This window comes from Scomber japonicus, chromosome 3 (genome assembly GCF_027409825.1).
Source record: "Scomber japonicus isolate fScoJap1 chromosome 3, fScoJap1.pri, whole genome shotgun sequence".
In the NCBI taxonomy this organism is placed as follows: Eukaryota; Metazoa; Chordata; class Actinopteri; order Scombriformes; family Scombridae; genus Scomber; species Scomber japonicus.
The window spans coordinates 10,069,340-10,084,729 of NC_070580.1; the positions used below are offsets into that span (position 1 = coordinate 10,069,340).

Sequence of the window (15,390 nt, forward strand, 5' to 3'; positions counted from 1 at the left end):
AAGACGGTTAGAATCAACCATATAGGAAAAGTGAGAAGAGTGGAAGCTGCTTCCAACATAAAATATTATTTTTGTTATCTATTGTTTGGAATGTATTTTAATGGGGACATTTTATTTATATATTAGGCATTATTCAGTTTATTGGTGTTGACACAATCACTAAATCAAAACTTTTCACAATGTATTATTTTTGATATAATCTCAGATCTTATAATATTTAAAAATAACAATCAGTATTAATTCACAAAAATTGAAGTGCATTGTATCCCTAAAATGTTTAAACTAATGTTTATGCTTGTGTCATTGTAAAACATTGTATGTGAAATCCATCATATGTTTTAATAAAAGAGAAAGCTTTGGTCCATTTTACAACAAAAATAATGATGGTAAAAAAAACAGCATGGGGAATAACAGGTTTATCCACTACTTCAAAAGGTTTCATGTTTATTGTGAATGAATATGTCAGAGGTGTTTCGGATGGATTGGCATACAGTTTCTGATGTTCCTGTTGGTGTTACTACTGAGTGAGAGGCCCTCACTTCATGTAAAGTCACATCATGTAAACCTGAAGTGGTCAGAAAATCCCTTTTGGTATTTTTTAATATTGAGTGATATTAATAATTATCTCAATATTAGTTGTGTGTTTTATTTTTAGCAGCTGCTGTGAGGGTTGACTGCATGAAATCAGTGTAAAAGCACCTTAAAGCATCTGCATAATGGATCCAATAGAAGAAAAACATGTCACACACGTTTTCTTAAGAACTGTTGATCTCTGATGTTGTGATGTGATGTTTTTGCCTGAAGAGTTAGACAGACATGTAACATTGCAGTTCCCACAGTATCTCACACTGCATCTGTGAACCTGAAGAGTTGGGTTTAGAACCTGCTCTATGTGTAAAGTGCCTTGAGATGGCTTTGTTGTGATTTGGCGCTATACAAATAAAGATTGATTGATTGTGCATTGGATAATTAAACTAACATTAACATTCTTTGTATGTTGGGTGATGGTATTTGACTTTCTCTTATGATATATGGAATTATTATATAGACAAATTGCTGAAAAGCTTTTCAAGGATATTTAGTCTTCATGCGGCACATCTGTGTGGTTCATTTGATCTACAACTACAGGAAGGATATAAGCATTGTTCTCTCTATCTGAAGCACATGTCTATCTCCAAGGTTACCTCACCTCAAAAACAAAAGCATAAAGTAAAAAAAAAAAAAGAAAAAAAGTTGCTCCCTCGGGCTGTTTTGAGAAATCTTGCTTATGTTTTTAGTGCAAGTCAGAGCAGTGACACAAGGATTGCAGTTGTGGTGAAAATTCATTCCTCAGCGACAGGCAGCTGAGGAATGGGTAACACTGTGTGCATCACTCAGTTACACAGAAAATGAATAGACTTCAGGTTTTTGATTTGGATGTTGAGGGTGTGATGGCTGTTAAAATTGATGCTCTGGTCAGAGAGAGCGAGAGAGAGAGAGAAGGATGGAAGTAGAAACAGATTACATGTCCAGTCCCCTTTCTTCACCACTTCACTCTCTGTCTCTACTTATCTTCACATCTCATCCAGCTGAGAGATTTATTACACCTCACATCTCCTTCCATCACTACACCACCATTAAAGTATTACCGCGGTACAGCATGTTGATGTGCAAGTAGAAAGCATTTTAGTTTTGATAACACTACAGCGATTAACTCCCATACTGTATTTTCCACCTATTCTTTCATTTTAGAAGTCAAACACACACACACACACACACACACACGCACACTGGATTCTGTTGTATGCCACATCTAGTCAGGTTCATGCATGCTTCAAGTGTGTGTGTGCCCTCCTCAGGCCTAAATGGCTTATCAATTTTAATCAGACCACATGTGGTTTTCAGACGCTCCATCTCTGCCAGGCAACACACACACACACGGATCTACACACACACAGCACGCACAGTGTGCCAGAGGTGTCAAACCAAGTCATAAATCATTGGTGGATCACTCTTTCCAGATCCTCCACAGAACCCATCTGGCTTTCTCTCTTTTTTTACACTCCTTCTCATGGTTCAAAGTCCTCTACACACTTTAGTACACATTAAATGAATGTATTTTTCTTTTTAACCTTTCCTTTACTGTATATAGCTAGCTACATGTGGAAGGTGTGTACTACCACAGAGATTCAAATGTTTTATTCCAGCTGAAAAAAACATTTAAAATTGTGAGCAAGCAGTACAACAGTTTCTAAAGTATAAAAATGAAATAAGTCAGACACATGTTTACCTACTATGACTTAATACAGGAACAATATGTCCTGCTTGCATTTAGTGATTGTGGATTTTACCCCCACACCGCTCCCCCTCCATCCGCTCTGTCTCTGTCTCTCTCTCCCAGGCCTGGAAAAAGGCAGAACTCATCAGGGTGGTAATAAAAGACAGGTGCACTTTTATTCCTTTTGAAAGCTCACTCTCATCTCTCCACAGTTGGAAAACAGGTGCACTCACTCTCCATTGTATAACACTCCACATTCAGGGGGCTGGATACCAGACCTACATCAAATAAAGTTTTTAGATCATCTCAAAGGACTGAGAAAATTTGCTTCTGTCTGCCCGGATAGACCAGATGGGCATGAAGAGTTTCCACTGGAACATTTCTGTTATCTCCATATATCAGGCCTGCTTATCATGCTACAAGTGTTTGATTGCACTAAACTCAAATACACCCCCAAAAAATCTATTCTGCTGTATTTAATGGATGCGATACATGGTTGACTATAGAATAAATTATTCTTGTTTTGATGTTTATAATATCTATACCTTATTTTGCAAATCCCATCTTTCTGGCAGTGGCCTCTCATGTATTTGAACTGCATTAGTACTTTATATCTGTTTCACATCTGAAGCCCAGACAGCGTCTAGAGAATTAGGTCTGAACATGGATGCAATGCATGTGTTACATGGCTTTGTGAGAGAGCAAAAGAGAACTTTAGTGTTAGTAAGTTTATTTTGAAATAGCCAGTAGAATTTCTATATAAGTCTGTAAAATCTAGGAAGTACTCTTTTTCAATTTTCTCGCTAAGAATTGCTAACCTGATGCACCAGCTGGTTTGTTACGCAGAACCATCTGAGAAGTCGTCCTTGGAAACTGTTTGGAAAAAGGCTGGCACTTTCAAAAAATACTTGGCAGGTGATTAGATGAACCATCTCTCTATCACAGTCTATTACCGTCTTACCTTTGCGAGGCAGCTGGAATTGCGAGATCACAAGATCATGAAGGAATCTTCATAGGACGCCGATAGGTCGGAAGCAGCGGCGGGTCAAAAGTGAATCACTCGTAGCCTGACAAAAATGGATTCTTGCGTGATGATGTGATCTCACGAATTCATCTGCCTTGCAAGATAAAAGTTGCGTAAGGAGATCAATACCAATCTTATGTCTGAACAATATGAATCTGAAACTAATAGTTACAGTAGCCTACCTTCAAAGACTACTGTGTAAGATGTGGGGGGTTTATTTGCAAGTATTCTTAACTAGTGAATAATCACCCAAAAATTAGAATTTTGGGTATATTTTATGTTTTGTTACCCTAGAATGAGCCCTTTATGTACTCCTCTTAAGTTAAAAGATCAGTCTGTATATTTACAGACTGATCTGTTGATCTAGATCAATTGGCAGAGATGGAATGTAATATTCATAAGTAAAATGGAGATTCATACCCTTGCGTTATTGTCTTAAGATTATGTTGTACTGCCTTATAGCCAAAAGCACATTGTAAGACTTTGTCTCTCTGCTTCCCGTGTGAAAATGTTACCAACAGGTACCATCAAAGATGACCTGTGGGACTCGGTCACCGTAACTTTGACTTCTCATTAGAGAGAAGCAGAGAGGGAAAGTCTAGGGAGGAAAGGCTGATAAAGATTAAGCCTTGAACTCTTAATTCTCAGCAGAGACTGAAAGAATCTCCCTAAAGATAGTCAATTCATTAAAAATACCTGTTAGGGTAACGAATATGAGTTGTTTGTGATGCACACAGCTGTATGTAGAAATACCAACACTGAATTGCATACGGTATATCTTTCAGCCTAGCAAGCTGGAAGAATAGGTATGTTTCATAAGTGTATACCCTAACCCTAACCCTGAAAATAAGTTTTAAGAATTGTGTTTTTACTTTTTGAATGAGCCCTTTATATCTACATAGGGAGTAGTTTCCCCTACACAGAGGCCGCCATGTAGCATCGCCATGTTTCTATAGTAGCCCAGAACGGACAAACAAACACTGGCTTTAGAGAAGGCTTTTCATGATTTTCGTGAGTTTTGCTGCAACCATAAGTTCTCCTACATGCTTAGAAGGGGAGGGGGAGGGGTATTCAGTTGGTTGCAATCTGCAGGCTCACCACTAGATGCCACTAAATTCTACACACTGGTCCTTTAACTTAGCATAAAGACTGAGGCTAGCTTGTGTTCTACATATAAAAATAGGCCTACCAGTACCTCCAAAGATCACTAATTAACAGTTATTATTTATATTTCTTTTGCTTAATACATAAGCTGTGTCTTGGGGAGCAGATGCAGCAGATAACCTTTAAATTAATCTACTTTAGTGTTTACATTGCGTGTTTATATGAGGTCAGTTCATTTTAAGTAAGTGCTTAATAAGCTCATTGAGAGGCATAAACACAGCTCAAGTATTATCTTTGTGCTCTGGCTGACTCAGAGTTGGATCCGTCTTGTTTTTACCGATGTGCTAACGTAGTATGACGGAACTTGCTGGAAAAGGAGGAGGCACAGATGAATGAATGATCTTCTTGTTGCCGTGATCAAAGACTGATGACACAACTCAGTGTCTTTATTTATTTCCCTCTCCACTTTTGTTTTTGTTCCCTCTCTTCCTTCCTGTCCTGCTTTGCCATTCCTGCAGTGCGAAGATGACAGGATACACTTGTGTGTGTGTGTGTGTGTGTGTGTGTGTGTGTGTCTGTGAAATATACGTGTCTGTGCGAATTAGTGTTTTTGAGTGTCTTTCTGTACGTGTCTGTTTATATAAAGTATGCCCATTCCTGTTCATGCGTCTGCATGCCGCTGTGCGAGTGTGTGTGTGGTCTGACTGTGTGTCATTTGCCCCTCGCCTTGGCATTACCATTGATTTCCTCCCACTATAACTTCCTGTGTAAGCTGATTTAGCGTTTCCAGTGGCAACATTCACACTCCAACCATCACTCCAGTGCCGCCCTCTATCCCACTATCCCTCTTTCCAAGTTTGCTTCATCTACCCATCCATCCATCCATCTATCATCTATCCATTCAGGGCTGCCAGACCACAGCCCGTCTCATTCATTAATCATCAGCAGTGAGAAGGAACAAGGGAGCAGTCAGACGAGAGAGAGAGAGAGAGAGAGAGAGAGAGGAAACAGAGAAAGGTGGCAGGAATGACAAGTGTAGGAGATTGGAGGTTAAAGATGAAACTTGAGTCTCGAAAAAAATCACAAATGAAAGCAGATATAATGCAGATAATTAAAACTCTGTGTGCTTGTTTTACAGATCCCGTTCTCACTGGTGCAGTTTCCACTTTGGGAATATTTAAAGGTACGTTTTTATATCTTTTCATATATGTTTGTCTAGTTGACTTTATTCCCTCTCTGTATTTATTATTCATCTATTTTATCCCATTCCGTCCCTGCTCTCTCCCCCAACTATTCCGCCATTTCTCAGTGCCATCATTTACTGTAATTACTCTAGGCGATAAATCCGTAGTAAAGTTATAATAGTGTGCTTACTCTCTGACACATTTACAGCAGGCTCACCCTCTGCATTCCCTTGTATCATTGTGGCAGGAGAAAATGGGAGTTTACACCCTGGTTTAATGGGTTGTCACGACTACCATCAAACCAGCATTCAATTTATCATGAGCTCTGAGCATATCCAGTCCTGTATATCTGTCTCTTTTAAGCTTTTTTTTAATTTATTTTTTTAAATCTCTCTGTCTCCTAATGTGTTTCTCTCTCCCCTCTGTCTTTTAATTGTGTGGCCCCGAACACATAAAAAGCCGTTTCTCTTTGAAAAGACGGCGTTTTGTTGGAGTGACATCATGTCTCAAGGGCACGATAGGCGGACAGTCAAACATTCCATCAATGTTAGGAGCTAACGGCCGAGCTAAGACGAACAATACGCTGCACAGCTGTGTGTGTGTATGTCTATGTGTGTGTGTCTGTGCATTTGCGAGAGTTAGATTTTTTTGTCGTCCACAAGTGTCTCTTTGTCCCCTAGTCAAAGGCCCTCTCTCTCCAGGCCATCTGGACACGTCCGTTGGCGGAGAGCTGAACTGCTGGAATCTGGACTCCTCTCGTCTCCTCTCCTCTCCTCTCCAATCATCTCCTCTCCTCCTCCTCCCAGATGTACAGTCCAATTATCCTCTTTATTAACATGGTGCTCTGAATAGCTAATGAGCCATTTCCTCTGTTACAATGGCTGAGGCGAGCTGTCTAGCCAAGTAAGGAGAAGAAAAAGCAACTACTCGCGAGCAAACATGTTTTTACTGCCATTCCCTTCGAGTGACCACCGGGCTGTTCAGAGGCTTTCATAAACAAGAATCAACGTGAAATGCCAGAGTGAAGGAATTTGAGCGAGTGTATGTGTGTGGCATGATCTCCCATCTGCTCTGCGGGATGGTAATGTGCTGCGTTATGGCCTTTTTCTGTCTATTTCACACCGAGCCAGCACAGCTGTCAGTTAGAGAAACAGAAAGAGGAAAAAGGGAGCTAACCCATCGGACGGCTGCAGGCCTTGTAGGAAGAGGTGCAGGCAGCTAAATCCTTTCATAAAAGTGCATTAAGTTCAACTCGTCCTTGGGTTTCTGGGATATCACGGAGAGTCATATTCCAGGCAGGAAAAAGACCGAATTTCATAAATTCATCAAGCAAGTCACAGGGATATGTGAGAATCGTGCATTGCGGGTCACTGCACAGATTTAAAGTGGTTTTCACACCAGACTTCAATATCCATGTGGATTATTCACACAGTTCTCGCACACATTAATTTCACAATATTGTGGTTTTCACTCAGTAGTTTTTTTTCCCCAACGGCAGTCCCAACTGTTCTGACCTCAAAAACAACATTAGCAAAACAGGAGGGTGTAACAGTTTTAGGTTAGGATTGAACTCCAAGAGAGAGCCGCAAAATATTCAGGGAATTCTGCGTCAAATGGATGATGGGAAGTCCAATTAAACGGATGAGATTCACTTACAAATGCAGGCCCCTCCCCACACACACACACCCACAAATACACACACAACAAACATATATATATAAATATATTGTACTGACAATCACATGCAGACAGACCTACCACCTCTTTCTTTGTGGGAAGTCGCCCAGGTGCAGATTCTGACCCTGACACCAAGGTTCAAAGGTCAAAAAGTTTGTTTTCCCAGGTTTACCCCTTATTATTTATTCATGAAACAGAGAGGAAGGGAGGGAGAGACTCTGAAAGACAGAGAGAGAGAGACGGAGGAATCCCCCAGCGTGAGGCCTTTGATGTGGAAAACAAAATCTCCTTTTTAATCTGCCTTCTAATGGAATACACATGACACTTCCTGAGCTCGTACGCACTGTATGTCGTCCATTCCCTCTTCTTTCTGTGTGTGTGTTTACTTGTTTGCGTCTGCATGTGTCGCGCACGCACACATGGTTTTTGTGATGTCCACATGTGTGTGAGATAGGAGGAGAGAAAGAGATAACATGCAACAGATTAAAACTCACAGGGGGGGAATGGACAAAGAAAATATTAGTAATCGCTCCATGCTGTTGCTCAATTGCTCTCCCTGAGAAGTAATCATACCTTGCAGCGCCTGAGGCAGTGCAGCTGTCCACATGCATTTTACACAAAGACTAACCTTGCATAGTCAGTCTCCTCATCGCTTTGTTGGAACTAGCGGGGGGAGAGAGAGAAAGAGACAGACCTCGCTTCTCATCCTGTTCACTCTGAAAACAAAAACATCAGGTGGTTTCACTCAGTAGCCAGTTGCATTTGAGCAAGCGAATCCTGTGATGTGAGAGTTCTCAGACACAAAAAAGTACTGTGAAAAATGTTCCTGTCATTTTTGCATATTCATGATGTGCAATTAGCTTTGTTTTCAGTGAAATCTCTGCGGTGTAATCTCTCGGTCAGTAAATGAGAAGTTAATTGTCTAAATGCTTTTTTAATGGCGGAGGAATTATTGTCAAATGTCCAAATAATTACATCAACACAGACAATGTCCACACATACATAAAAGCACCATCAAGTTTATTACTCCATACATTAACAGTCCATTAAATCTACTGTTTCATTAATTGTATATTTATTTTGTTATGTTTAGTAACTGGTGCTGCATGAACGTCAATATTCGTCAGCCTCATCCATCAAACTCACATAACTCAATTATTAGTATTCTAGTGATGCTTTCACACACTGCAATGTGGATGAGATGATTAAGACTGCATTAGACCATGGACAAAATGTACCATCATGACATATGTAATTTTATATCAATATTAAGAGTACATAAACATAAACTATATTGGAAATTATAGATGGGTCGAGCCAAAAGCAGACTAAAATATGCCTTTGTGACCTTTAAGAAAAGCCTCATGATACTGTAAATAACTCATAACAGTATATAAACAATTGTCTGAAGATCCATAAGGGTTGGTTTTAATATAGCAGGACTAGACAGATGGATAGATGACGTTATTAATCCCTGTAGGGAAATGAAATTGTCATAGGAGCCACGTATACTAAAAGAAAATAAAAACATCAGAGATCCAGTGAAATACAATAAAAACAGTGCCAGAGCAACATAAGGTGCATAGTAGAGGTTCAGTTGACAGTGAAGCACAATAAAAACAATGGCAAACTCAATATAATGAATTACCTAAATAACTACTGAAAGGTCTGTGTATGACATATACTGGCTTTACTGATAATGATACTACTACCACGGATACTATTTCAGTACATCTGTATATGAATGCAGATGTTTTTCTTTTGGTATTTTGGCCTTTAATTTATACATGGGCAGAGAGAGAAAGAGAGAAAGAGAGAGAGAGAGAGAGAGAGAGAGAGAGAGAGAGAGGGATATGACATACAATAAAGGTCCTTAGTTAAAGTTGTGATGTGTCTTAACCATTAAGCTACCAGGACGCCCCAGTATGTGAAAACATGAATAAAAATATGTGTAACCCGTCAAACTGGTTCCTTACTCATGATTAGTAGTACAACTTTGATCACTTTTGACCTACTTGAACATGATGGCATCCAGACAAGCTGTGTAGAGATTTAGTGTGATACAGTGGAAGCCCTGCAGCATATTCTTTTACCTCCCTCTTGTCCTATCCCAGTTCTTGGGAAACAAGTAGCATGACATCACTGGGGATAAAATGAAACACAAAAATAGCCGGACAGCCCGGTTCCCAGCCGTGGGCCTGGACCCCAGACCAGACCAAGGTTCACAATGTGTTTTCAATGTGTCTGATATCTACTAACTAACAATCTTCTCTCTCTCTCTCTCTCCCTTTTGTCTCCCTCCCTCCCTCCCTCTTTCTTCTTTTTTCTTGCTCTTTCATCATCTTCCTCTATCGTCAACTCTCTCTCTCTCTCTCTCTCTCTCTCTCTCTCTTTCCCTCTTGACATTTCTCTCTCTCTCTCTCTTTCTGTTTCTCCCAGACTCTGTGGTCGCGGAGGCAAGGTCACACGCTCTACTCTTGGCAGGCTGCAGTGTGCGGAGCTTTTGCAGGTGCAGGGGATTATATGCTGCTTTGGGAGAGAGGGGGTGGTGAGGGGGGAGGGGGGGTGAAAGGAGGAAGGGAGGGATGGACGGGGCTAGATGGATGGATGGATGGATGGATGGATGGATGGATAGGTGAATAGATGGCCAGGAGGGTAGGACAAGTTTACCCAAAGCCTCATTCTTGCAGGATTCCACAAAGGTGAGCTCAGCTGCCAAATCACATCCTCACCTGCACAACACATCTGTGGAAGAAAAGAGAGGAAACGGATGAAGGGAAATGAGAGCGAGCAATTCCTTTCTTTATCTTCAGCATTGTTACCTAACAGCGTTCTAATAGAAAAAAACCCCAATACAGTGCTTTTGCATTGTTTACACCACAGAAAAAGTTTCATTAGTACAGTTCTCAAAACTTTCAGCCAATGAAAGTCAAACCATGGCAGACTTTTATGGTTCTGTCTTAGTCCGGATGAGTATCAAGGGAGAGACAGACAAGCAGGGGAGGAGAAAGGAGGGATGAGAGGGGGGCCGGTTACTGGGTATAGGCCCCTGCAGCTGCGCGACCTCCTGAGCACTGGGGCCTGAAGTGGTTTTTTAGAAAGAGGGAGAGGGGGGGGGGAAAGGCACAGGAAAGGAGTTAAAGATGGGAAGGGAGTGGGCTAAAAAACAAGGCGAATATGGGAAAGGAAAAGACAACAAGCAGCAGAGAGAGGCTCGATTCACAGGATGAAACATGAGAGATACACACACTGGGTGGAAAGAAAAAGTGAAGACAGGATGAAACTTTATTGATCCCAAGAAGGGAAATGTAGGTGTTAGAGCAGTAAGCCAGACTGCATATGAATGTCTATATAAACAATGGACACACATGACAAATAGCAGCCAAAAAGTGTCTGACCTGAGATGTAGCTAAATGAATTTTAGCATAGATTTTGATTTAATTTTCCATCTCAATTACAAATTTCAAAGCAGTATTGTAGATTTTGTATCTGCAAGAATGTCCAGCAGCCCAAAAAACTCTCTCTTACCATAAAGTCAAGTTTTAAAGACTTTCTTTTCTAAATCTGGTGTGGTTGTCTTAGTCAGGTAAACAAACTAAGATGGAAAAGTAGGTCGCCAATCATCTTACTGGCATCAACTTGCAAAATAATTTGGGAGGGACAAGCTAATGTTCAGGATACGTCATCACAATGCTAAATTTAATCCCCGCTGCTCTGATTATTCACTCCATAAAGACTTGGACATGCTTTCTCTTGTCAGTAACTTTAGATGCAGACAAATAAAACAGGGCACTCCTCCATCCACTGTATATCAGTTATTCTCCAAAGGCTCAACTCTGATTAGGCACATAATAATATATGTCTTTATTCTACATGGATGACTTTGACTTCTTTTTTTTTTTTTTTTTTAAAGCCTCTACACAGGTGTTCTCACTTAACCTGCTTGATTAGACCTCTTCTTCTCAGAACTGTGTAGGTGTGTGCAGACTGGGCTTGATGGGCATCCCCCCCCCCCTCCCCATTGTTGTTACACCTGCAGTGCGAGTTACAGCATCTCTTATTGATCGTTCTAATTGGTTTATTAAGTGCAGTGACATCACTTAATTCGCATTATAGCACTTCCTCTCAACTTCAAGCAGAGGTCTAATCAGCCGGATAAATGAAAACACTTGTGGGGTTCCTTTGATCTAATTTGACCTCTTTTTAGCCGGATTAATTGTATATTTGGAGAGTGGAATGTGTTTTAGTAGCATTTTTTGTGTAGAGTTGCTGCTGTTTTGTGCTTTGTGATCTTGTTTCACAGCCTTTTTAAAGTTTGGCTGCCCTGCATAAAGTTTAAAGCTGATGGAGAACTAGTGGCAGGGGAAAAATGGTCTGATACTGACAGAAATCATGGTGTGGTAGGGCTGGACAAAATCAAATATCACGATATGTTTGACTAAATACCTCTATCGATATTGTGGAAATGACTATTGGCCCTTTTTTTGATAAATAATGATCAGTAATGTGGATGTAATGACTAAGTGGGTAAAGGCAAATAATAGAACAGTTAGAACAGTATAGTAATTACAGAAAAATACATCACCTTACTGTAATGTAGCCTTTAAAATAGGCAAAGACAACATTTATGCCATATCATGAGATTACAATATCCAAAATCTAATATCATGATATCGTTATAATAGTGATATATATAGCCCAGCCCTGTGGTGTAGGCAGAAGAGTGAGGAAACAAACAGCATATACAAACAAGTAAATATTATATATACAGTTATAGAGCTTAGAACCCATCAAAACCCAGTTATGAGCATTTATTTAGTGCTCTTTGTGTTATTAGAGTAACCACAGAGAATAATATAGCCTACTATATATGTAGAGATATGTAGCAACATTGCATGTCCCTTCAGTGCTGCAGCTCTGAATAAAATGTGTATCACATCATCCATCTTTCCAACCAATCTTCACTACTTTCGTGACGAAAAAACTGAACCACAATCAAAAAAAAAAAAAAAAAAAAAAAAGACCAGTTGTGTCCATGGAGCAGTTGTTGGACGCTTACAGCTTTCAGTCCATAACTCTTACAACGCTACAATGCGCCAGACAGGACAGGAAGATTGAGGTTAGCTGCTCTCGGGGCAATAGAGAGATGAAGATGGAGGTGGAGGTGGTGGGAGGGAGGGAGGGAAGGCGAGCGGTGAGGACACAGCACCCCAAGGAGCTGAGATGTGGCCCGGCGCCCACCCTCCACCTGGACTCATTCCATGCTGGGGGAAAAAAGGAGAGAGGAAGGAATTAGAAGAGAGGAAGAGAAAGAGGAGACAGGAGATGTGGATGAGTGGTTGCCAGAGAGAGACATGCAGATTAAAAAGGCATAAAAGACTTATGAGATAAGGAACGGTGGAGTGTGGGTCAGCTTCAGGAAGGAAAGAGTCATAAAAAACATGATTTGTGATTTTAAATAAAGGCTTTTTTATTTTCAGATTAGCGAGGTTGAACATCTTAATAATAATATAATAATAATAACAGAATAGAAATGCAGTATGGGAAATACCATAGATACAGTCATCATCATCAACTTTATTACAGACTTGTAGTAGATAAGAAAAAAAAAGGCAGAAAACATGTCATTTAGATAATTAGGACAGTGAGTCAAAAAGGAGGAGAAGGGGGCAAAAAGGGGGTAGCATGGTGGGTCGGGGCAGGGTTGCGGGGTAGGAATCAAGTTCACGTCCCGCTGCGACCGAGCTGCTGTCCAAGAGGGATCCTCAAGTTTCAGTCACTTCCCCTTACATCGCGCTTCACACTCTTCCCTTTCGCTCATACATAATCTGCTTGACACTGGAAATGCTCACACAGGCGCGTTTAATCATCCTGAATATCTCACACCAGCACCCCCCCTCCCCCCCCGCATTGACTTACGACGGACTCGCCCCCATTTGAACCTCCACTAGCGGCGAGACACCATTACATCACTGACTGATTCACGCCTAACCTATATCACATCACATGGTTCGCCAAATTTAGATCCTCAAATTCACTCACTCGCTCCGTCTGTGAGATTTATTAGGATAATGCGTCCCTTTTTTTTTTTAAGCGCTCTCCAAGAATATTACAAAACAGCCTACAGTACGAGAACTGTGGTGGGGGTTTGAGTTTTATCCACCCAAAAATTGATGGAAAAAAGTCATAATTTAAATCCATCTCTTATAATGAGCCAGAATGTACTTGTAAAAATGTTACAGTGTGTTACACCAAACCGATCCTAATGTTTTCCTCTATCCTAAGCTCACTGACAGTCACACTGCTCCTCGGTGGCCCATGTGGATGTGTTTACCAAGAACAGTTGCTATGTTTGCGGCAGAGAGACACATACACACGCGCACGCACACTCATATACACACATTCTCACTTAAACACACACACACGCACGCACGCATTGCGGCTCAGTGGGGACACCTCTGGATAGTGTGGCCCATCCAGCTTCCAAGTTGGAGCGATGGAGGGAAGTTGGGGTGTAACTACTCAATAAAACTCACAGGAGGCAGTGAGTGGGTTTGTGTGTGTGTGTGTATGTGTGTGTGTGTGTGTGTATGTGTGTGTGTGGGTGTGTATTTGTGGTTCCTGAGTATGTATGTATTAGAGTGAGAGACTGGTGTGTTTATGTGTGTTAGAATGTATCCAAATGTATCTTTCTTCATGATTGTGCATTCAAGCGAGTGTGTGTGTGTGTGTGGGGAAGAGTGGGTTGGATGAGGCGGTGGAAGGGGGGGGGGCGGGGGGGCAGTGGGAATAGACGTGTGTCTGTCTGGTTTTTGTGGTCTAATAACGAGGAAGGTCCCGGATGGGGAATATTATCATTTTTATGAACTTAATGGAGTGGAGGGCCAAGAGTTTCACTGTTTATTGCTGAATTAATACGTTACTGTAACTGCGGTTAAGTAATTGGACATTTTTATGGGTTTATTTTTAATATTTAAAGACTTGTGAGAGCAGCGAGAGGGCCTTTTTATGTTCGGCACTTTGCTAAATGTGTGTATGTGTCTCCGTAGGGGCGGTGGCGGCATTTGTTACCACTCCTCTCGACGTGGCGAAGACCAGGATCATGCTCGCAAAGGTATACACACACACACACACACACACGCACACACACACACTCTCATAGAACACACCACCTTCTCTGGCAGGGACTTTTAAACACTGCTGTCAGGTGATACCTTGCAGGCAGGGAGCTGAGCGGGCTCGCAGCCTGAGCAAATTTCAACACTGTCAGCAGCACACAGGACAGAGTGGGCCGAGGTAGCACCGGGACAGTCGCAAGACATACACACACATTTATCATCCGATCTGGACTGTGGACAGTGTCGGGGAGACATGTTTGCGTGCATGGTTAGTGTTAGAGCGAGGACTCGTCGCTGAATTTCCATCTCAAGGCTGCTTGTCTCTGAGAGGCGAACCAGAAGACCAGCGTCCCTCCTGCTAACTCTTCTCCTCTGTCTGTCCTCTCCAACAGTCCCCCCCCCCTCTTCCTCCTCCTTACTTGTCTCTGTGCAGTGGTGTCCCTCCTTTTCCTCCCTCTCTCCACCTCCTCTTTCACTTTTGGCTCAGTCTGACTGTATGTCTGGCTTCCCTCACTACGTCCTGTGCCTGTGTGTGTGTGTGTGTGTGTGTGTGTGTGTGTGTGTGTGTGTGTGTGTGTGTGTATGTGTGTGTAAAGGGTAGTAAGTTCAGAGTTACCCCAGCCAGCCCCCCCACAAACACACACACACACACACACACACAGACACACTCTGACTGTCCTTGGAGAAGACACAGTGTTCCATTCCCTCGCACCCCCCCAATTCTAACTAATGAGATACTGGAATTAACAAAACACTCAGACAGTCTTGATCTCTTGTGAGAAGCCGTTGGCCGTAGGTGGAACAGCACGGTACAAAAGCTTCCTGTAAACATTATTTGAAATGCAGCTGCTGTAATTTACCACCAGCAAAGGACTTGGCTTGAGCTGAGCTTCGGTTATAACTTTATAAGGCCAGGTTTTTGATTCACGTCAGGCACCACAGGTGAGCTGGAAAGTTGGCTTCATTTCATTAAATGAGAGTGAAACGTTAAGGCCTTTTTAGTTTTTGATGGCCAATAACACCCCA

At 41.6% G+C, this 15,390-nt stretch overlaps 1 protein-coding gene across 1 annotated transcript in view; it reads left to right on the forward strand.

Moving 5' to 3' along the window:
• Positions 1–15,390, forward strand: part of slc25a26 (solute carrier family 25 member 26) — a 60,723-nt gene that overhangs the window by 34,699 nt on the left and 10,634 nt on the right. Inside the window, exons 6-8 of the mRNA XM_053316425.1 lie at positions 5,524–5,568; positions 9,686–9,755; positions 14,296–14,360. Of these exons, the coding sequence (XP_053172400.1) occupies positions 5,524–5,568; positions 9,686–9,755; positions 14,296–14,360 (180 nt within the window). The remainder of the gene's footprint in view (positions 1–5,523; positions 5,569–9,685; positions 9,756–14,295; positions 14,361–15,390) is intronic.